Source organism: Castor canadensis, chromosome 2 (genome assembly GCF_047511655.1).
Source record: "Castor canadensis chromosome 2, mCasCan1.hap1v2, whole genome shotgun sequence".
Lineage (NCBI taxonomy): Eukaryota > Metazoa > Chordata > Mammalia > Rodentia > Castoridae > Castor > Castor canadensis.
In genome coordinates this window covers 145,555,528-145,577,710 of record NC_133387.1, presented here as the reverse complement: position 1 = coordinate 145,577,710, position 22,183 = coordinate 145,555,528, and the positions used below count along the sequence as shown (strand labels likewise).

The 22,183-nt window shown below is 42.8% G+C and overlaps 1 protein-coding gene and 1 long non-coding RNA gene across 4 annotated transcripts in view; one reads left to right on the top strand and one right to left on the bottom strand.

Annotated features, from left to right (window-relative positions):
- Positions 1-423: 423 nt before the first annotated feature.
- Positions 424-12,822, bottom strand: LOC141420823 (uncharacterized). The gene is made up of 2 exons (XR_012445492.1): positions 12,566-12,822; positions 424-2,352 (listed from the first exon to the last, which is right to left on the bottom strand). It is a non-coding gene; the product is annotated as an uncharacterized lncRNA (long non-coding RNA).
- A 192-nt stretch (positions 12,823-13,014) lies between these two features.
- Nedd4 (NEDD4 E3 ubiquitin protein ligase) overlaps positions 13,015-22,183 on the top strand; it is a 117,762-nt gene continuing 108,593 nt past the window's right edge. For 2 of the 3 annotated variants that reach the window (XM_074066006.1, XM_074066005.1), the window contains exons 1-2: positions 13,084-13,137; positions 14,737-15,203. Coding sequence is in view for 1 of the 3 variants with exons in the window: in XM_074066004.1 (XP_073922105.1) it covers positions 13,093-13,137 (45 nt within the window). In the remaining 2 variants the exon portion in view is untranslated. Of the gene's footprint in view, positions 13,138-14,736; positions 15,204-22,183 lie in introns of all 3 variants that reach the window. The other variant, XM_074066004.1, reaches the window with a different exon arrangement.

Genomic DNA, 22,183 nt, shown 5'->3' with positions numbered 1-22,183 from the left:
AAGATCTTTTGAATCTTTTCAAAAAAACCTAGATTTTGGGTACCAAGCACTGAAGTTGATGATCTAAGTGACAGAGATGGGAAGAATGCCTGGTGAGGAAAGAGCTGGTTTTCCCACCCTGAAGAGGAAGCAAGACAGAGAGGTGGTGTCTTTGAAGAAGGACTCTATTTCTAGTCACATCCTCATGCTGAGTATCATTAGCAATTATATAGTACCCTAATAATTGTGGGGACCTAGGAGAAAATGAGGTATGTCCACTTCCTATGTGAACCATACACAGTTCTGCTGGCAGAGCCTAGCAGCAGCAGACGTGACAACAAGGTGTGATTTGACAGTGTACTGGAGTCTGGCTTCCAAAATTTCTGTCACCAGAGTGGTAGTGTTGTGGGAACTTACTAGCTGAGATATGGGACATTGAGGCAGTTTAGCAGGAAGCAACATTTTATTGTGCCAGCACAAACTCAGCAGACTTGTTCCAAAGGCTAGAATAAGGAGGTCTCACCTTATGTACCCTTGCAAGCAGGTTACAGAGGCAATAAAAGTAAAAATCAAGGTTTAACCCATATATGGTTACATGCAATTCTATAGGCTATTTCACTGTAGTGCTAAGTGACCTTCTACCCCTAGTGCTATGTGACCTTCTTCACCTTTCAGTTCTTTAGATTTTATCTCTCTGCTATGCCATCCCTTCCCCCCTGCTACTTTGTCAGAACTCAGGCCTGTCTGTTTTCTTCTGGTCCTCCTCCCTGCTACATTATTCCCTGCTTTGATGCTCAGACCCACCTAGGGTCAAAGAGCATCATCTTGATCTAGGGGTTAAAGCAGATATGCTGATTACCATGGGAGCACACTAGATAGGTGGTGTGATTGTGAGTGCATGACCCGATGATGGTGCCTGCACAGGAACAGTAAGTATGGAAAAGTAAGGTCTTAGTAACAACACTTCCTGCTTGAGTAGTAGGCAAACATAGGTCACAGGAGGAGGGCTCTAGGGCCACGAAGGGAAACCAGATCAGTAACAATAAATAGTAATTATGCATCCTGTCCAAAAGAGAGAGGAGAGAACTAATAAAAAAACTTTCACTGACCCTCGTACACTGCTGGTGGGAATGCAAGCTGGTGCAATCACTCTGGAAAAAAATTTGGTGGCTTCTTAAAAATCTAAACATTGATCTGCCATATGATCCAGCAATCCTACTCCTGGGGATATACCCAAAAGAATGTGACACAAGTTACTCCAGAGGCACCTGCACACCAATGTTTATTGCAGTGCTATTCACAATAGCCAAGTCATGGAAACAGCCAACATGCCCCACCACTGACGAATGGATTAAGAAAATGTGGTATTTATACACCATGGAGTTTTACTCAGCCATGAAGAAGAATGAAATGTTATCATTTGCAGGTAAATGGATGGAACTGGAGAACATCATTCTGAGTGATGTTAGCCAGGCTGAGAAGATCAAAAATCGTATGTTCTCCTTCATATGCGGACTTTAGATCTAGGGCAAATGCAGCAATGCTGTTGGACTTGGATCACATGACAAGGGGAGAGCACATACGGTAGATATGGGGATAGGTAGAAAACCCAAAATATGAAAGCATTTGATGTCCTCACTCCAGAGGAGCTAATACAGAAACCTTAAAACGACAGAGGTCAACATGAGAAGGGGATAAGGAACCAGTGTAAAGATCAGTTAGAGATGAATCAATTCAGGTTGTAATACATTTGTACATGGAAGCAATGCTAGGAATCTCTCTGTGTAGCTATCCTTGGCTCAACTAGCAAAAATGCTTTGTCTTCCTTATTATGCTTATGTCTTCTCTTCAACAAAATTAGAGATAAGGGCAGAACGGGTTCTGCCTGGAAGCAAGGGGGGAGGGAGCAGGGGGGAGAAATGACCCAAACAATTTATGCACATGTGAATAAATGAATAAAAAAGAAAAAAAAAACCTTTCACTGTGAGACAATTGGCAGGGACGGTTTCTGCCAAGCCTATGGTGAAGACTAGGGTGAGAACTATAGCAACAGATACAGACAAGGGGGAACAGTGCATTACAGTGAGATAACAGATGTGGAAAACAGCCCGTTTGTCCTGTTGGAGAGTCGACTCCTCAAGCTTCTGCTGTGCGTAGACTAGTCAGCTTTCAGGGTGAGCAGAGCAGGGCTGTAGTGCCGTTATTCTTAGTCCCCTGTTGTTTCCTGGGAAGTGGAGTTCTGCTGAGTGAAAGTGCTCAGGTTCCAGAGGGTGATCCTGCATGGTGAAGCTGCATAAGGGATGCACTCCCACTCAAGAGAAGCTGGCTTGACTTGACTGTGGTGGATCCAAGGAGCAATCACTGCTACTTTAACTGCAGTGGGAATAGACAAGATAACAACAAAAGGGCCCCTCCAGTGGGGTTTTAATGGTTGGACATTTTATTCTTTTACCCAGATGTCTTTTTTTTCAACTGAGTGGAAGTACCATGGCAACAATATATTATCAGTATATATATCCAAGAAAATGTGTTGTTTTAAAAAAAGTTACAACCACCATCTTTAAGTATCAAAGGACATGTTTAGAGCCAGTAAAAATAGTTATTTTGTCTCTATTTAAGTAGAAGTCCCTGTCTAAAAATATGAGTTTGTGTCTGGAAGGGCTTTAATGTCAGATAGCCACACATGCATAAGAACCATTTCCTCAATCCTCCCTGCCTTGGTTATTTTTGAGAGATCTGGCACCAGTGACTCCATTAGAACTTTGATGGCATTCCCTCCTTGTCTCCAAACTGTCTCTGAGCAGTCTATTCTGAAGATCTGTATCCCTTCCAAGTACTAACCAGGCCTGACCCTGCTTAGCTTCCGAGACCAGATGAGGTTGGGCACATTCAGAGTGATATGGCCTTAGACTGAAGATTGTTCTTGATTTGTCATTTTTTTACCTCATCATGAGGATTTGCTCTTTCCTGGATTTTGTTTGTTTGGTTGGTTTTGGTCCCACATTGTGGGGGAAATGAGCAGATCAGGTGGGAGTCAGTGCCAAATGGACCCTTTTGGCCAAATTTAAGCAACGAAGAGGCTTAGAAGGAGTGGCTCTTAGGCAGCGGGCTTCAAGACAAGGACAATATAAAACAAAATCCAACAAAAGCAGATGTCTAAAAAAGCTAACGTGGTTGACACATAAGCAGTTATTAGAGTCATTTTTATGGACTTGACTTTAAATGCCCCAGAAGGATCAGAACTGTAATGACAAAAACTTAAGAGTCATGGTTAAAATTCTGATGGATAATTTAGCAAATAACAGAAGAGTATATCAGTACCACTAACTTTTTGTTACCATGTTTATCTAAATTTTGTATTTTAGAAGGCTTGATATACTTGAAAAACATAAATATACTTAATATACAGGAACCAGCAACAACATCACAGCTCTATAGAGGTTATATATACACATTAGTTTAGTTGTTGCTCTTGAAATAAAACCTTAGATGTTTTCATCAGTTGGGGGAGGGGAACAGGGTCTGTGACCCCAAATAGCCCAGTCACAGACACATATAGGATACCCACTGCATTAGAATCACCCAAGACAACAGTAGTTTGACCATGAGGTCATCTAGAAAATTTTACATAAACCAACTCTTAAATGAACATGACTTACTTTAGTAGTCAAAACACCAACAAAAATCACTAGAGAACACAGGTAAATATTTGCAGGGACTAAGTGTGGAGTCAGGAAACATAGTGAGCAAGAATCATGGCTCAGATGTTGATAAGGGATCATTTTCCAGATTGTTGACATTAACACACTGTTCATGACATACAGCAGGATCCACCAACCTGTAGTCAATGGAGCCCCCTAAAATAACAGGCCCAATCTGGCCATCCCAGGCCAAAAATTCCCTCCACCTGCCACGTGGAAAGAGTAGGACAACATCTCCACTCTGCTGAGTCCAATAAAAACTGGAGGTCTTGACTTCCAATATAGTGCTCCTTTTTGAGTTTATTTATTTTTTCTTTATCCTATCTGGAGGGTGCACTTTGGTTTTGTTTTTTTGGGGTATTTTTCTTACTTTGCTTTACATAAGTAAATCTGTCTCAACTCTCATATCAGTGCAGCAGTACTCCCTGTGCTCAGCTGCCTCTTGTCTCTCTGTGTTTTAATAAACTCTTGTCTTGAAATATTTGTGGATTAACCTGTAGCAACAAAAATTCCTGACAGTTATCTTGACAAAACAAAAACCATTTTAAGACAATTTTTTTGTAAATGTTTTCAAGAACAATGTAACATTTTTAAGATAGCCTTGTTGTTATGATCTTAGAGAATTAAGTTTTAGTTTAACATCAGTACATTAACTTTTGACCTTATAAAACCTTTAATGTAACTGGATTTTAGTTAACTTAATCACTTACAAAAGCATCTACAAGCTCCATATTTTTTTTTTTCATTTTTCTTTTATTATTCATATGTGCATACAAGGATTGGTTCATTTCTCCCCCCTGCCCCCACCCCCTCCCTTACCACCCACTCCGCCCCCTCCCTCACCCCCCCACCTCAATACCCAGCAGAAACTATTTTGCCCTTATCTCTAATTTTGTTGTAGAGAGAGTATAAGCAATAATAGGAAGAACAAGGGGTTTTGCTGGTTGAGATAAGGATAGCTATACAGGGCATTGACTCACATTGATTTCCTGTGCGTGGGTGTTACCTTCTAGGTTAATTCTTTTTGATCTAACCTTTTCTCTAGTTCCTGGTCCCCTTTTCCTATTGACCTCAGTTGCTTTAAGGTACCTGCTTTAGTTTCTCTGCATTAAGGGCAACAAATGCTAGCTAGTTTTTTAGGTGTCTTACCTATCCTCACCCCTCCCTTGTGTGCTCTCGCTTTTATCATGTGCTCATCGTCCAATCCCATTGTTGTGTTTGCCCTTGATCTGATGTCCGCATATGAGGGAGAACATAGGATTTTTGGTCTTTTGGACCAGGCTAACCTCACTCAGAATGATGTTCTCCAATTCCATCCATTTACCAGCGAATGATAACATTTCGTTCTTCTTCATGGCTGCATAAAATTCCATTGTGTATAGATACCACATTTTCTTAATCCATTCGTCAGTGCTGGGGCATCTTGGCTGTTTCCATAACTTGGCTATTGTGAATAGTGCCGCAATAAACATGGATGTGCAGGTGCCTCTGGAGTAACCTGTGTCACAGTCTTTTGGGTATATCCCCAAGAGTGGTATTGCTGGATCAAATGGTAGATCGATGTCCAGCTTTTTAAGTCAAGCTCCATATTTTTATGACAACTTACTCTGTATCTTTGTGACAACTTATTTTGTATCTTCTGGCAGAGATACAATTTTTTTAATAATTTAAAAGTTATTTTAACCTTTTATTTTTTTAAAACCATATCCTTAATACTACATATATATATATATATATATATTTGTTATGTGTTGAAAATAACTCATAAACTCTTTTAACTTAGAACCTTACATTTGCATGGAAAAAAAACAGAAAGAAAGCAACCTTGAAGTTAATTTTTGTATAAAAACAATGTATAGAAAACTCATTTGTGAATAGACCCATGTATTATAAGAGAGAATTAAATCTCAGATTTTATTTACAACAGAATGAAACAGGATAAGGTCATTTTTAACTACTCAAATTTTAAGATTACTGCTGCAAGCTGTGGCCCCCCTTTTCTTTCTTTTTTTCTCTTTTGGTCTAAGCCGGAGTGTTAAGCCCCGAATGTCTGCATCCTAGTGAGACCTGACTAAAATAAGTTTGAAAACTTGTTTTCTTAAAAGTAGCAGAACAGAGTAATAATCTTTTACATTGACGCTATAATAAGAACTGTTCTCAAGATGTTTACATATTTATGTGTAAAAAAGCCTAAGCAGTTTATAACAGAGATCTTTAAGATAAATACCCTGGTTTTTTGCTACCTTGAGTATCATATTAACCTTATAGCAGCAGTTTAAGAACCATTTTGAAGATGCTTACACATACACACAAAAAAAAAGTTTTATAAACTAAGCATGCCAGAAAAAAGTGTCAACTTAAGAGTGCATAATATGAGCTGGAATTTCAGGAGCAAATTAAAAATTGCCCAGTCTTTAAACAAATTGACGCACACACACACACACACACACACAAAATTAGAGTGCACTCTCAAAACAAGAAAACACTTTGAAATTATACCCAGAGGGCTATCTAGTGAAATGGTGGATGATGCATCTGTTCTCTTGGGAGTCTCCCCTCTTTGGAACTGAATTTTTTGTTTTCCATTCCTTAACCTCAGTTGTGACTATTTCCCAGGAAAAGCTCACCACCACCCCCAACTTTCAGAGGTGCCTTACACACTTTCACCCCACTCCCTTAACCTGAGAGATCCAGTTTCACCCCAAATAGGGTTACTAGGGGGTCCCTGGGAGGTGATCAGTCTCTGCTTCTGTCTCCTGGGGCAGGCTTGAAATCCAACCCAGGTTCCTACCAGTCTGATGAGCAGTGCTCCCTTCCCCTCACTGGTTCCTGCACCTCACTGGGTTCTGTTGTGCATCTGAGGCCCTCACCCCAACTTGCTGGGAGAACAAATGCTCCTCCATATCGAGGTGTCCGTTGGTGCCTGGTGGGATCTCCCAGCAATCCAGGGGATGCACCCTGGTGACAAGGGAGGTGATAACTCACCATCTCCTCAATCCCAAATGAGCCCTCAAGAAATGTTGTGGGAAGTTGCTAGCTGAGATGTGGGACAATGAGGCAGTTTAGCAGGAAGCAATGCTTCATTGTGCCAGCACAGACCCAGTGGACTCATGTCCAAAGGCTGAGACTCAAGAACAAAGGGGTCTCACCTTATGTACCTCTTCAAGCAGGTTACAGAAGCAATAAAATTTAAAAAACAAGGTTTAATCCATATATGGCTACATGCAATTCTATAGGCTATTTCACCCTAGTACTATATGCCCTTCTACCCCTAGTACTATATGGCCTTCACCTTTGAATTCTTTAGATTTTATCTCTTTGCTATGCCATCCCTTCCTCCCTGCTACTTTATCAGAACTCAGGCCTGTCTGTTTTCTTTTGATCCTCCTTCCTGCTACAGTAGTGAATAGCATCTGGAAGGTTCCACAGTCTCAAAAAGTGAAAAAAAATGAGAGATGGCCAGTGAACCAAAGGAGACTTAGATATAGGATATCTACCAGCTAAGGTTGATGGGTAAACCAACAATAGCTGTGTATTCCAATATAGCATGACAAGAGTAAAAATCCAGGCATTCTCCTCCATGGACATGACCACACACAAGCTCCTGTGCTTAGATTTGAACTATTAGAAGAGAAACTCAGGCACATTAAAATTTTAAAGAGTTCATTTGAACAGAGAATGATTTAACAATTGGGTAACATTCAGGACCAAAAGAGGATCAGAGAATTCTGTCCACCAGTTGGTTAGTGAGCTTTTACTGGCTGAATGCAGAGGTAAAAAATTATATTGTAGGCTAGTGCTCGGCATCTGTCTGTGTGGGTATGGTCAATGGCTAGTTGGCAGTTCTGATTGGTGAGGCTTAAATTTCATCCTAGTGTTTATGCTGGGTTTCTGTTTGTTTACTAGGAAGCAAACACACTGGAGTCCCAGGCACTGGAACCCTATTTGCTTAATTATTTTAACACATTCATTAGAGAATGAGGGAAAAATAAAATGAATTGATTAAATTAAAACCTGAAAAGACTGGGAAAGTCTGGAATACTTACATCATTATAACTAAAGTTGCCATAATTAATTACCACATGCATTAGTCAGGCTTCTCCAGAGAAACAGAATAGGATGGATGAATGGATGGATGGATAGATAGATGATAGAGAACTGTTACAAGGGATTGGCTGATTTCATGATGGAAGGTAAGCCCTGTGATCTACAGTCTGACTCTGGAGGCCCAGGAAAGCCAGTGGGATAGATCCAATCTAAGTACAAAGGCCTAGGAAACAACTGTATGTCTTGGTCTATGTCTAACGGCCCAAGAACCAGGAGCTCTGGTGTCTGAGGGCAGGGGAAGGTAGATGTCCCAGCACAAGAAGACAGCAAATTCTTCTTTCCTCTGCACTTTTGTTCTATTCAGGTCCTTAATGGATTGGATGATGCATACGAGCTTTGGTGAGGGTAATCTTTACTCAGTCTGTGGACTCAAATGCTAGTGTCTCCTGGAAACACAGAGACACAACTAGAAATCAGGTTTTACTGGCTACCTGCGCATTGCAAGTTGGTATATAAAATGAGCCATCACACAGAGTATCTGTCACAACTATAATAATTTGGAATTCTGCACAGAGGTATGCCTGTGAGGAACAGGGGAGACCCTGTTCATTTAATCATTTATTTGTGTCAGTATGGGCTCATCTATATTTTTTACTTTATATTTTGAGTTATAATTCAACACTGCTTTATTTTGTTGCTCATATGGTTTTGGTTCCAACCCCCCTCCCCTCTCTCCTTCTTCCTTCCATTCTCTTCCTGCATTTCTGGCACTTCAAGATGCTCAAGACTGGGTACATTTCCTGCTATATCTCATGGGGCCCTGGTTCCTTTAATTGGAGTTATTTGTTTATGTATTTGCTTACTTATTGTGGTTCTGAGGATCAAACCCAGGGCCTCATTCATGCTAGGCAGGTGCTCTACCACTGAGCCACAAACCAGCTCTGGAGTCATTTATTTTTAACTAGCCCTATTTCATTTCTTCTTTTTTAAATTTTGAAACAACCTCAAGCTTACAGAGAAGTTTGAAAGTTTAATTTAGAGAACTTTCTTCTTGAACTGTTTGAAATGTACTTTGCCAACTTCCAGCTCCAACACTCCCTAAGACCTTACTGGGTACATCTTACAAAGATGGACAATCTTACCACAAAGCTACAAAACCTGGTAATTAATGTTCACACATCACAACTTCTAATCCTCAGACACATTTATATTTCAGAAAATGCCCAAATCATGTATTTTATAGTGACAGGGCTCAGAATCATGAGTTGCCTTTGTCATGTTTCAGTGGTTAATTTTCTGTGCCAAATTGGAGGGTGTTTTTGAATGAAATTGACTTTTAAATTGGTGATAAAGTAGTTGCCCTCCAATCAATTAAAGGCCTGAATAGAACAACAACAACAAAACCCAGCCTCCCTGAGCAAGAAGGGTTCTCAGCAGACAGACAATGGATTTATGCACACTATCCAGGCTCTCCTGGATCTCTCTGGTCAGTTGTCGCATGCTGCACATTTTGGACTTGCAACCCCATAAATCACTGAGCCAATTCCTTCTAATGTCTGCCTTGTTGTCTCTCACATGTGTGTGAATCCTCTTAGTTCTATTTTTCAGGAGAACGCCGACCAATGCAATCCCTTTCCCCTTGTCAGTCTAGAACAGTTCCTCACGTCCATGATGCCTTTGGAGATGATTCCCCAGACAGTTTATATTATGCTCTTTCACATTAGGTTCAGGTTAGACAGGAAGAGCACTGAAGTGATGCTGTGTTCTCACCGCATCTTACAGGAACGCTGAGGTGCATGCTGATCACTTGATGAACCCGATGTCGTTCAGCTTTTTCTCCTAGTATTTAATAAGTGTTCTGTGGAAAGGTATATTGAACTCTATAAAAGTCTCACTTGTTTGCAAACTTTGAATTTACCCATTGGTTATAACTTACATGGACACATGGCACCAAATTTGTTCATTAGATTTTAATCTGTTGTTACTGTAATTTATTTTGGTAATCAAATTAGTGCATATTTGGCTAGTGGAAGCCTCTTCAAGCTGGCTCCTGTGTCCCTTTCATGTGTCTCTGTCATTACTTTATTTGCTTGCAAAACCAGATGTTTCAGGCTCATCTGTTACTTTCCTGTCCTTGTCGTGGAGAATAGAAACAAGTCATTTCATGATTTCACTTATATGAAGTTCCAAGAAGCAAAAATGAAGAACGTATTATTTATGAATACATACATGTGCGATGAAACAACTTTTAAAAATAAAAAAGGCTAACCACAGAATTCAAAATAGTAGTTATCTCTTGGCAGGGAAGAAAGGGAATCACTAGGAGAATATAAAGAAAATAAAGTTTTGGTAATATTCTTTTTCTTACTACATGGGTGATTACTATTGTGACTGTGACTATATTTTTAGAGTCTTTTGTATGTACTCAATACTTAGGTTTTGGTTTCTTTTTTTTTTTTAAGTTTCTACAATTTGGGACATGCTAAACACAGTTTTTGTGTTTTAGGAACTTAGTTCACACACATTTTTTGCACTACTGAGCTCTGGGTCTAAGACAGACTTTTCAAAGATTGTACCAGAAGCATGGTGAAAACAATGGGTCACCATTGTAAATCCCTAGACTTTATGAAATTTACAGTGGGAGAAAGGATGACCGTCTAAGAGCTCAAACAGTGTTAGAGAAAAGGGAGACAGCCAGCAGATACAAAATGAGAGAGAATTAAAGGAGAATTTCCATATGATTTTTTAAAATTCCTTAGAGAATTCTAATCAACACTAAATTATTTTTCATATGTTAGATCAGTCACCCCACACCAAATTTTTATCCCAAGGGGTCATCCTTTAAACAACTTCAACTTCTGCATTACAATGAATACTATACACAGAGATAAAGAGGGTTAGGTTCAGAAATTTCTAGATGGTCTAGATCAGTATATTGATTTTTAATCATGTATTGCTCCTTTATCAGTTTAGAGGGAGAAGAGGTTCAAGAGTAAGAGACAGAATGGGGATGCCCTTAGAGGGCGTGAGAATTGCCTGGCTTTTACTTGAGATGGTCCCTAGCAGAGGCGTAAGATGTGGGACGTAGTGTTATAAATATCACATTTTTCACATGTGCCTCCTCTAGTCGCCCAAACTGAAATCAGCATGAATTGAACTGAAGCCAGCCTAGGTGTGCAAAAGACCTCATGAACACACAATGCAGTTGAGCAATAGGAACAAACAGCTTTTGACTTGTGGTTGATGTTAGGTCACCAGCCATTTGCACCTTTATTTGAACTTCTTTTAACTTTGGGCAGCTGGCACTGCACAGGGTCCCTCCTTCCTTTCTTCTGGGATATAGTAATTTCACTGTGGGTGAAATCAGAGGCATCTGAAAGTATCTTCATGTCTACCTGTTGGCTGCATTGAATGCTTTATCATCTCCTGGGGATTTCTCCTTGATTTCATTACCCCTTTTAGGCTGTCTGTTGAGTTCATTAGCAGTAATGGAAGTGGGTTCTGCACATGTTAGTAACTGTGCCCTGAAATGACATGAATGAGCTACTTAAAATCAAATATAAAAATTATATAATGAGGCCTTAGGGAAAAATATTCTCAATAAAAGGGCACATTGAACATTTTAGGATTATTTTATTCTTATCACAGAAAACACAGATCTGTCAGTTTACAAAACAAAGAAATTAATGCTATGATATCTTATTTATATATTTGCGGTTCTGGGACCTAAATCCAGGGCTTCATACAAGTTAAGCAAGTGCTCTACCACTGAGCTACATCCCCAGCCCTACCATAGCCCTTCAGATTTAAGTAAGTGAACAATTTCTGACTGTTCAGGAATATTGTGCTCATATTTACTCAGCTGCCACATCTTTCCCTCTCATACAGATGATAAAATTTGGATTTTGTATTAGAATTCTGACAAGTAATATGCATAAACGAGCCTGCTAAACATGAAGTACAACAAAACCTTCTGTAACAAATCAATATGGGCTCTTCTCCCACCTTTGCATATCTTAAGCTGACCAATAACATTCACAATTGGTCTGAATTCACTGAGGAGAATTAAATTTAGATTCAGAATTCACCTTGGCAAATTTCAGTAACTGTTAGGAAAACGCCAAGTTACCAGATCTGACCAGGCGTGGTGCAGGCCTAGAATTCCAGCCCTGGAGAGGTGGAGGTAGGAGGGTCAAAAGTTGAAGGCTAACCTGGGCTACACAGTAAGACCACGTCTGAAAACACACACGCACGTGCACACACACGCACACTGTTACTTAAGCTATGGGTGCTTATCGTTTTCTTTTCCGGGGTGCTTTATTTGGTGAAGGTCTTTCCATACTATAAACCCATCAAACACGTCTCTAAAGCACGGGAGGCCCCGTTCATGTTATCCCCCTCTTCTTCACTACTTCCAGGGGGGCTGCCGGTCCAGGCTACACTGAGGGGGTTTAGAGGTTAAGCCTGGGGGCGGGGCGCTATTGGCGGGCTTTCAGGCTGGAATAGCTCATGCATCAGTGCTGTTTGAAGAGTTCCAAATCCTGAGTCCAAGACTGGAGAGACCCTGTCTGTCCTGTCCATTTGCTGCCCTGCTCACACTGGGCTTTCTCCCTGGCAGACGGTTGGGCAGCCTAAATCAAGAGAGCACTGTCATTTTCAGTTGAAGCACACCTATGTGCAAGCCTCTACACAGAAGCCAGGTTCTTTTTTTGGGGGGAGAGGGGAGGGTAATACCGGGATTTGAACTCAGGGCCTCCCACTGCCTACACAGACATTCTACCATTGAGTCACATCCCCCGATCCTTTTTGCTTTACTTATTTTGCAGATAGGGTCTCACCTCAAACCGGGATCTTTCCGACGTCTGGGATGACAGCCGTGCGCCCCGCGCCGGGTCTTGGGCTCGGGGTTGGCTCTCAGTGAGCAATGTGGCAGAGGAACACCGCAGCGTCGTTTTCCGGGGAAGGGGTGACGATCCGGGCCTCCCCAGCCTCCCGAGCCTGCTCCACGCCACGCCCGGGGGCTGCAGGACTCCGCGGGGAGGTGGGTCCACTGCGGAGCTGCAGGAACTCCCGGAGCCGCCACGTGCGCGCCCTGGCCGCGGACGCGCGCGCTCCCCGCCCCCTGGAGCCCCGCCACGCGCGCCGCCGCTCGGCCCTGGGAGCGCGCGGCGCGGCCCCGGCGCAACCGGCCCTTTCCCGCCGCGCGGCCCCGAGCCACTAGCGCCGGCTCGCCGCGGGTGGCGCTGCGGCGACGTGGACAGCGCCTGCCCGGCTTCCTCCGCCTCCTCCCCGCCTCCTCCTCCTCTCCACGGTTCCCAGCCCCGGCCCGGGGCGCGCGCGTCCGGTTTGCTGGCTGCGTTCAGAAATGGCAACTTGCGCGGTGGAGGTGTTCGGGCTCCAGGAGGACGAGGTGCGGGGGCCGCAGGGGTGCGGGGTGGGCTTCCCATCACGCTGTCCATCACGCGGTGCCCAGAGCCACGGCCCCGAGGCTGTGCTGCCCGCGCCTTCCTCCCCCTGCGCGACGTGGGGACACTGGGGGCTGCGGGGAGAGCCTGGGGACGTCACACCCCGTCCTGCCCGCGAAGTGCAGGGCACGGGGCGAGGCGGGCACATCCCACCCCCCAACCCCGGCGCCTTCCTGCTACCCCTGGGGGCGGGGCGACCGTCCTTGGGCTCGGCATCCCCGCCCGGCACAGGCCCGGTACACTGAAATTTAGGGACTTTAATCTGGACACTTCCGATTAAACTGTCATTCGCTATTTGGGTTTTCCTTCTTTTCTTATTCCTCTAAGTGAAGACGGGGATGGGATCGCAGGCAGAGAGATTTTCCTATTTAGCAACAAGTGTCCAATGTTTGAAGTTCACACTTTGTTTCACGGTCTCCTTTGAGGTGAAAAAATGAAGCCAAAAAAAAAAGAAAAAAAGTATGCATGTTTTAAAAGAACCTCCACAGCGGCTCACTTTGAAAGATCTAGGATTTGAGGAAGACCAAGCTGCCTCTTCTCATATAAATCACGCAAGCTGATTATGCCTTAACGCATAATAAAAGGCCCCTTTTGGAAAGGTGGTTGATTTTAAGTGAGATGTGGCTGGCCATTGTCCCCAAAATGGGAATGTGTGGGAATTCAAGAGGCTGTGTACTCTTCACAGTGGCCTGTTCAGATTGAGGGGAAAAATCCAATGCATGCGTTTCTGTTGCTGGTTGAACTGGCTAAACTGTCACGTGTAGCTGTCATCAAGATTGGACCCAATTAACTGAAATTCCCCAGGCCTGGTTTACATTGCTTGCTTAGGGAGCACCTAACAGTGTCCTAAGAGTGCCTTTTCTTAGCAGGTTGATGTCTTCAAATTTCTTTCCCATTTCTCTTGAGAGCTGTTTGTTCATAAACAGCAGGCAATTTGTTAATACGGGCAGGTTATTTCAGGGTGTTTTGAGAGTGTTTATGGGATGTGATGAGAATTTAAAAATCCTGTCATTTGCAACATGGATGGAACTGGAAGACCATCCAAGTGAAAGAAACCTGTCACAGAAAGACACATACTGCATGATGTCATTCATACGCAATCTTAAAAGAGTTCATGTCACAGCAGTATCTTAGAATGGTGGTGGGGCAGGAGGGATGGGAAAAGGTGGATCAGTGTGTTTGCAGTTACAGTTAGATAAGAACACAAGGTTCCGGGGTGCATGTCTAGATATTTCAAATGCTGGAAGAAAGGACTTTTTGAATGTTTCACCATAAAGAAATAATAAATGTCTGAGGAGATAGATAAGGTTACCCTGACTTAAACATTGTACAATGTATACATGTACCGAAGTAATATACATTGGACAATTTGTGTGTTTTATGTATCAGCTAAAAATTAAATTTTTTAAAAGAATTCCATTTCTTAGTTACTGCTAAGCCAGAGTGGTGATGACAGCAGCTCTGTAGTCCCTCAAGAATGGTCTCCAGTATGTGACACCTAAAGGTGATGTGTGGCCTATGCCCCCACTGTTGTTGCTCTGCAGAGGTCAGAAGACAGTGCACAGAGCTTCAGGCTGGTATCCAACCCAATCAGGGTGGCCTTGGACCTTCCTTCCCCACACAGAGGTAGGCCCTGCTTTTCCAGATCTCTCAGAGACAATTGATCACAGACTAATTATTGCCAAAGGTGACCTTCACCATCCTTTTTCACCCTTTTGGTACAGATCTGTGTCTCTTTGGTCTTTCACTCCTCTGCCCAGCTGAAATGAAACAAAGTGTGACAGCTAGTGGGGGGTCAGGAGCAACTGGAGCCAGAAACTCCACCCTCTGAATGAGGATTTCCTGAACTCTCTGAAGAGTTGGTACTTCTGGGAAGTTTATGGCATGGGGCCTGTCCTGTCTGCATGATGGGGTCTGCCTGTGAGCTCCATGACTCAGGTGCCCTTCAAGCTCCTCATGTCTACTTCGTCCAAATTAAGGAAGAGAGTGAGACAGGAAGCCAGGAGACACGGTGAGGAGTATCTCCCACTTGTTCAGTTGTAACTGGGCTATTCATTCAGTGGACATTCATGAACTGTGCTCTGTGGCATGCCTTAGTCTAGGGACCAGGGATACAGAGAGGAAAAAGACTGTCTCTGCCTGAAGGAACTCAGCATCTGATATAAAAGACAAAAATGGCTTGCTTCTGGTTTTGGTTGCCTCTCAGCACTGTCATTGCCACTTGTTTTCTGGTTCATCACAAAAGTAAAGGGAGGCTTGGAAAACACACACACACACACACACACACACACACACACACATCCTTTCCTTTGAAGAAGGAAAACATTGTAGCTAGGTTACTTCTGTAACTCAGACTGGGAATAGGCAGCCCTCTGCTGTTGATTAAAAGTAAAGTTGCTTTTCTGTTAATGCAAAAGGAGATGGTTCTTCCAAATTTGAAACTGAAACAAGGAAAAAAAATGACTAGAGCTGGGATTGAGTAGAGAGCGAATTGCAGTTTAATGGGTACACAGTGGATGGCTGCTGAGCCACCGTGGGCATGTCAGTATTAAACTAGTGCAGATCGTAACATCTTTCTCTCACTTTTTAGGTAGTGTAGTTCTTTCTCCACATATGTGGCTTTCTGTAAGAGGCTCCATATGCAACATTTTTGCCAGGAAGGCATTAGCTATCTAAGGAGGAAGTGAAATATAATTTATGTCTGATTTGCTCTGACAGTCACTGGGATTAACAGTAGAGAATAACTCTCACCAGCCTTTGGTGGGGAAGAGTGTGGTGGACCGGGGCACCAAATTTCAGCATCCCTTCTAGCCCCCTTCTGGTAGACCTCCCAGTTGTGCTGAGGCAGAGAAACTGAAATCCTGTTTTTCCAGACTCCTTTCCTGTGTGTCCTGGCTGTGCAATAGGCTCCCCAATTAGGTGCATTCATTTGAGATTTGAGAAGTGAAACATATGGCTTTGTTTCTTTGATTTTTTTCTGCCAGCAGGCATAATCAGAATATCATATTAGAGAATAATGAATTTCTCTACAAAAGTATTACAGTGTCTGCTAACTTGTTTTGTGGAAATCGATAGGAAGTTGCAAGAAGGGGCGGTGGCAGTGGCTTCTAGATGTCTAGATCAGGTATACTCTTGAAGTCAAAACTCTGGAGGTGCTCCTGATCACCTACCTATCCGACTGGAGCAGAGGTGGTAACTTCTCGGGGGGCCAGTTCTGCAGCATCTTCTGGTTCTCTGGACACAGCCTGGAGATACTTCAGCTTTCCCAGTGATTTTGTAAGCATCTAATTCCTCTTAAAGCATCCGAAGTGCTGGTGGAGTGGCTCAAGTGGTAGAGCACCTGGTTAGCAAGTGTGAGGCCCTGAGTTCAAAACCCAACACTGCCAAAAAAAAGAAAGAAAGAAAGAAAACATCCAGAGTGACTTCTATGTCCTCAAGCTGAAGCCTAACTGTAATAGGAGAAGAAGGAAGGAAAGAGGTAAGAGTTGAGTCTTACTTCAGTTTGGGAGCAGTTTGCACAAATCGTGTCGCTACTTTTGCTGGCACCACACACAACAATGCACAAACTGCAGGGTAGCTAAGAAGGGCATACTCTGACACTCCTGGATCCGTAAAGCTGAGCGAGGCTGACCCTGCCTGTCCTGGCATCCTACTGAGTCTGGGAGCAAAGTTGTCAACCTTATATACCCTGCACCCAGAGGAGAAGCATGGCATAAGCAGAGTGTTCTCTGTCATTGTCCCAGTTTTCATGCATTGTTTCTGCCACTGCTGTTGGTTTGCAACTCTTAGGTCCAGAATCATTCTAAAGTATTTTATTTTAAAAATGAACACAAATAGGCCTTTTTTTGGGGGGGGGTACAGGTGTTTGAACTCAGGGCTTTGCACTTGCAAAGGAGGTACTCAACTGCTTGAGCCACACCTCCAGTCCTTTTTTGCTCTGGTTATTTTAGAGATAGGGTCTTGCTTTTTGCCCAGGGCAGCCGGACTGTGATCCTTCTGTTTTACACTTCCCATCATAGCTGGGATGACAGGTGCATGCCACCACGTCTAGCTGTTTGGTTGAGATGGCATTTCATGAACTTTTTGTCTGGGCTGGCCTCCAACCATGAGCCTCCTTTCCTCAGCCTCCCAAGTAGTTAGGATTACAGGTGTGAGCCCTGGTGCTCAGCCAAATATGACCTATTTTAATAATGTACTTTTAAATTATTTTAATCCAACAGAAAAGTTGAAAGTGTGGCACCAAGAACTCCATTTTTCTCTGCATATTCTCCCATGTTGACATCTCACCACAATTACTCCATATCCTTTTGTGTTGCCATTTTCATTAGTCTTTTTTGTGAACCATTTAAGGACAAGCTGTAGACACAGTGCCTCATCATCTATAAATACTCTGGTGCATATTTTTCTGAAACAAGGACACAATCCCTATACAACAGTATACAGCCCTCCAAACTAGGAAATCAACATTGAGACACTATTGAGTCAATACCATTCAGTCCACAGATATCACTCAAATTTCGATAAATGTTCTAAGAATTTCTCACTTCTTCTGTTCTAAGATTCCATCTGGGAATGTATGTTGCATTTGCTGGTCACGTCTTTTCGGTCTCTTCTGATCTGTAGCAGTTTGTCAGTGTCTCTGCTGGACAGTTTGCATGAGTCCAGGCTGAACATGCTGTGGGATGTCCTCTGCTTCGGTCTGTTCACTCCTCCTGCTGATTGGATTAAGGCCATGCTGTCTTGGCCAGAGTCTCAGAAGCGATGCTGTGTGCATCACATCACGGAGTACATGGCGTCAACTTGTCCCTTCTCTGTCATTGATAACTTTGACCACCTGGCCACTTTGGTGTGTCTAAGTTTCTACTTTTCCAGGCCCAGTTCTGTCTGGAATCAGCCATTTCCCCTAGGAGCACTGGCTCCATTTAGTATAAAATGGCTTTTAAAAGCCAAGATCTGAGTTTGCAGTGTGCTCACTGCGCCTGTAATGTGTTTTTCAGCTGTTTCAGTGAGCAAGGTTAAGAGGGGGGTGTGTGTGTGTGCATGTGTGTACAGTACATATACACACATATATACACACATAAGGCTGTTTCCATATCATTTTGTGTATATTTGCTTAAAAATCATGAATTCATGATGATTTCTCCAGTTCACATCCAACACCTTAGTATTTCATTCTAGCTAAGCATACCTTCTGTCATAGAGGAAAATCTGGTTTTATTATCCTTAACGTATCTACTTATTTGTTCAGTTCATTGTTTACAGTGTTCAGCATAACTAACTTTCCAGCCGCACAGCCATCTCTGCCACTTCTGTGTCCTGCTTTCTGCTCTTTGCATCCTTGGGTGCCTGTGGGGACAGTGCTGTGGCATTTCTAGGCAGCACTTTGTGTTGGGCATCACCGTACTGAAGCAGCTTTGCATGGCTCCTTCTCTTCCCCTCAGTGCTCCTGAAACTTCCCTTCTCCCTACAAACCCTACCTGTGTGGGCCTGATGTTAATCCTCTGCACAAGAAGAGAAAAGGAGAAAGGACTAATTTTTTTTTAACAATTACCTATTAGGAATTCATTTATCATAAAGGAATACAATCATGGAGCAAAAAGAGACCTTGTGTATGAATCACTTAGGGTGTGCAGCAGTATAGAAAGTGGAATTTGTTTTCTGTGAATTCTGGGCCTGTCACATGGTGACTTTGCATAATTACTTAACATCTGTCAGGGTGTTTAAATCAGCTGGTTCTCCCGTCCCCGTCCCCTTGCTGGCTCTGCAGCACATGGAGGCATGTAAGAGCAGATTGACACCTGTGCTGCTCAGGTGACTTCTGGCACTGATCCTTCAGTGACTCACTAAAGCCACCATTCCACTGAACTCTGCAGTGAATGTTACCAGCCTCCTTCTCCAAGCTGCTGTTGACTCTGGCTTCCTGGTCAATCCTATCAGAGTTTTAAGAGGATAAATGAATTTGAGGGAGGTGTGGGGGGAGAAGTCTGGAGATAAATGCAAGGAGAGAGAGGCACAGCACAAATTCATGGAAACAGCTTTGTTGGGGGTGGGGAGTGTTGTTGGAGTTTTTAGTTTGTTTGTCATACTGGGATTTGAATTCAGAGCCTGGCACTTGCAAACATTCTACCACTTGAGCTATAGACTCAGTACTTTTGCTCTTCAGATAGGGTCTCACACTAACTTCGCCTAGGCTGGCCTTAAACTGCGATCATCCTACCTGTTCCTCCCGAGTATCTGGAAATACAGCATGTACCACCAATCCAGTGCCTAAAAAGCATTTTATAAGACTTTTCCGAAGGTCTCAAGTAATAAATATGTCTGAAACTCATTGCTGTAACTGATGATCTGACCAAAAAGTCTGGCAGCCACTGATGGGAGACATGGGGCATCGTGAACACAGTCATGGCAGTGCACAGAGAGGTGCTTTAGTGAAAATGTTCTCCTTCAGGGAAAAAAAAGCCAAGCTGCATTTAACAATAGCTGCCTTTAATATAAAACTATCTGTATGCAAGGCACCAGGTTAGATGTTTTCATATTGTAGCTTTAATCATCACCATCTTGAAAAAATAGTTTATTCCTGTGTTTCAGATAAGGAATCTGAGCTAGTTCTTTCTATAGGACTTCCTCTCAACAGACAGCAGATCTGGATTGAAGCCCAGCTCCTTTTGGTATGAAAACCTTGGTGTTTCCACTGTCCTGCTGCAAATAGTTACCCACAGAAGTAAATGAACAGAAGAGACTTTCTCAGGAAGGTGGTGCATTGTTAACTTGTAAATTTTCTTAAGTCTCACTTCACATCTTCTACCTTCTCTTTAGAGCTTTTAGGTAGACCTTGGAAATTCTGAATTCTGTAACAAATATTTGGTGGATACCTACTATGTGTCAGGCATTTGGTCAGGGTGCGAGGTGACAGTGATGGACAACAGGTTTTGCTGATTTATAGTCTGGGGAGTGAGAGACAGTAAGGAAATAACTACCACTGTTTTATAAGTGTTGCAGAGGAAAAGTGGAAGCTGGAAGCTTTTCACAGAGAAATGAGTTCATCCCATGTGATGTGAAGGAGGGAGAACCTGAGACGGTGAGTAGGGTTAGCCATGTCCTTGAGGAGTCAGGCGAAAAGCCTTCTAGGGAAATAGAGCTGCCTGTGCAAAAAAGTGAGATGAAGAACATGAAGAAGGTTCCAGTGGCGGAGCAGGAGGGATGGCGGGACATGAGGCTGGCAGGACAGGACAGCTAGGAGAAGTGGGGCCTCCCAGCTAGAAGGGAAATTAATTAAACTAATGACATTGTCATCATTGTTACTTTTGTTCTTCCTCACAAATTTAGTACCTTCTTTGTCATTATTTCTTCTTGTGTCGCTGGCTTCCCATCTAGGATCACATTTTTTTCTGTTTGAAGCACATCCTCTAGAATTTCTTCTACTGAGTGTTTGCTGGTAATGAGCTTTCTCTGCTTTTGCTCAAAGATGTCCTATTTTTGGCTTCCTTCTATTGGGGGCTGGAGAGAGGTAAAATTTACAAACAGTGAAATGCAAAGATTCTAAATGTACAGTTGGATGATATTCAACAACACACGTAGCCAGCAACCCATTTAAGGAATAGAATATTTCCGTCACTCCAGAAGGTTCCCTGGGATCTTCTTCCAGGCCGCTCCCCTCCACTCTCCAGAGGCAGCCTCCTATCTCATAGATTCCTGCCTTTTCTGGAACTTTGTTTGAATGGAATCATACACTGTGTCCTCTTATGTGTCTTGTTTCTTTCTCTTTTTTCCCCATGATGTGTATGAGAACCATCTAGGTGGTTGTTTGTATCAGGAGCTCCTTTTTATTGCTGAGTAGTACTCCAGTGCATGAATAAACCAGATGCTTATCCTTTCTCTCTTGATGGACTTTGATTCTTTCCAGCTTTTGGCTATTCTGAATAAACCCACTGTGAACTTTCATGTACAGATATTTTAATGAATATGTATTTTCATATCTCCTGGATAAATGCCTGAGGATGGAATTCTGGGGTTGTAGAAGCATGCATGTTGAACCTTCATAGTAAACTGACAGTTTTCCAAGGTGTTTGCACCAAGGTGACACAAGACTTCTAGTTGCTCCGTATCCTGGGGTTCAGCCAAAGCCTTCCTCCTACCTGCTCCTCCCAGCTTTCAGTTACTGAGTGTATAACCCTCCAGAGATGTTTTATATCTGTATAAATCAACAGATACAGTGCTAGCACATTTAAAAGTAGTACTCAGATGTAAAGTCATTCTGAACTGTTTTGTCTTGGAAATTACATAGTACCGATTGAATAAAGTTTGTTATTCTAAATGAAGACCACTTCTGGAATTGCATTCAGACAGCACTCCCCACCTCCATGCTCTGTAACTGTGGCTCTCAACTTGAAAGAGTCACCTAGAGAATTTGTTGGATTCAGTAGGTGTGGGACGTGCAGTTTTTCACATGTAACACACACCCACTGCTCCAGAGAGTACACTGTGAGAATCACCACTGTCACTTAAATCTAAGGGCTCTTCCTTTGTTTGGTGGTACTGGGGTTTGAACTCAGGACCTTGCATTTGCTAGGCAGGCACTATACCACTTGAGCCACAACTCCAGACCTTTTTGTTTTAGGTTATTTGTCAGATATAATCTCACAGTTTTGTTCTGGGCTACCTCAGACCACAGTCCTCCTACCTGTACCTCCCCAGTAGCTGGGATTATAGGCTTGAACCACTGCACTCAGCAGTGGGTATTCTTCCTTATCATGGATGTTACTATCAAAAACTCCTGAGTTTTGACTCAGGCATAGCAAATATATAGTAATTGTATATTCCATCTTTACTAGGACAGTCCTGATTGCATTTATTTTATTTCCCAGGGAAGAGTGACCTACTTTTAACATATTTGTAATGTGTTTCCAATAAATTTATAGACCAGAGGAAGAAAACGGCTGTCAATCCATAGGTTCCAATTTTTAGTTTGGAAAATATGGTCACCATGATGTG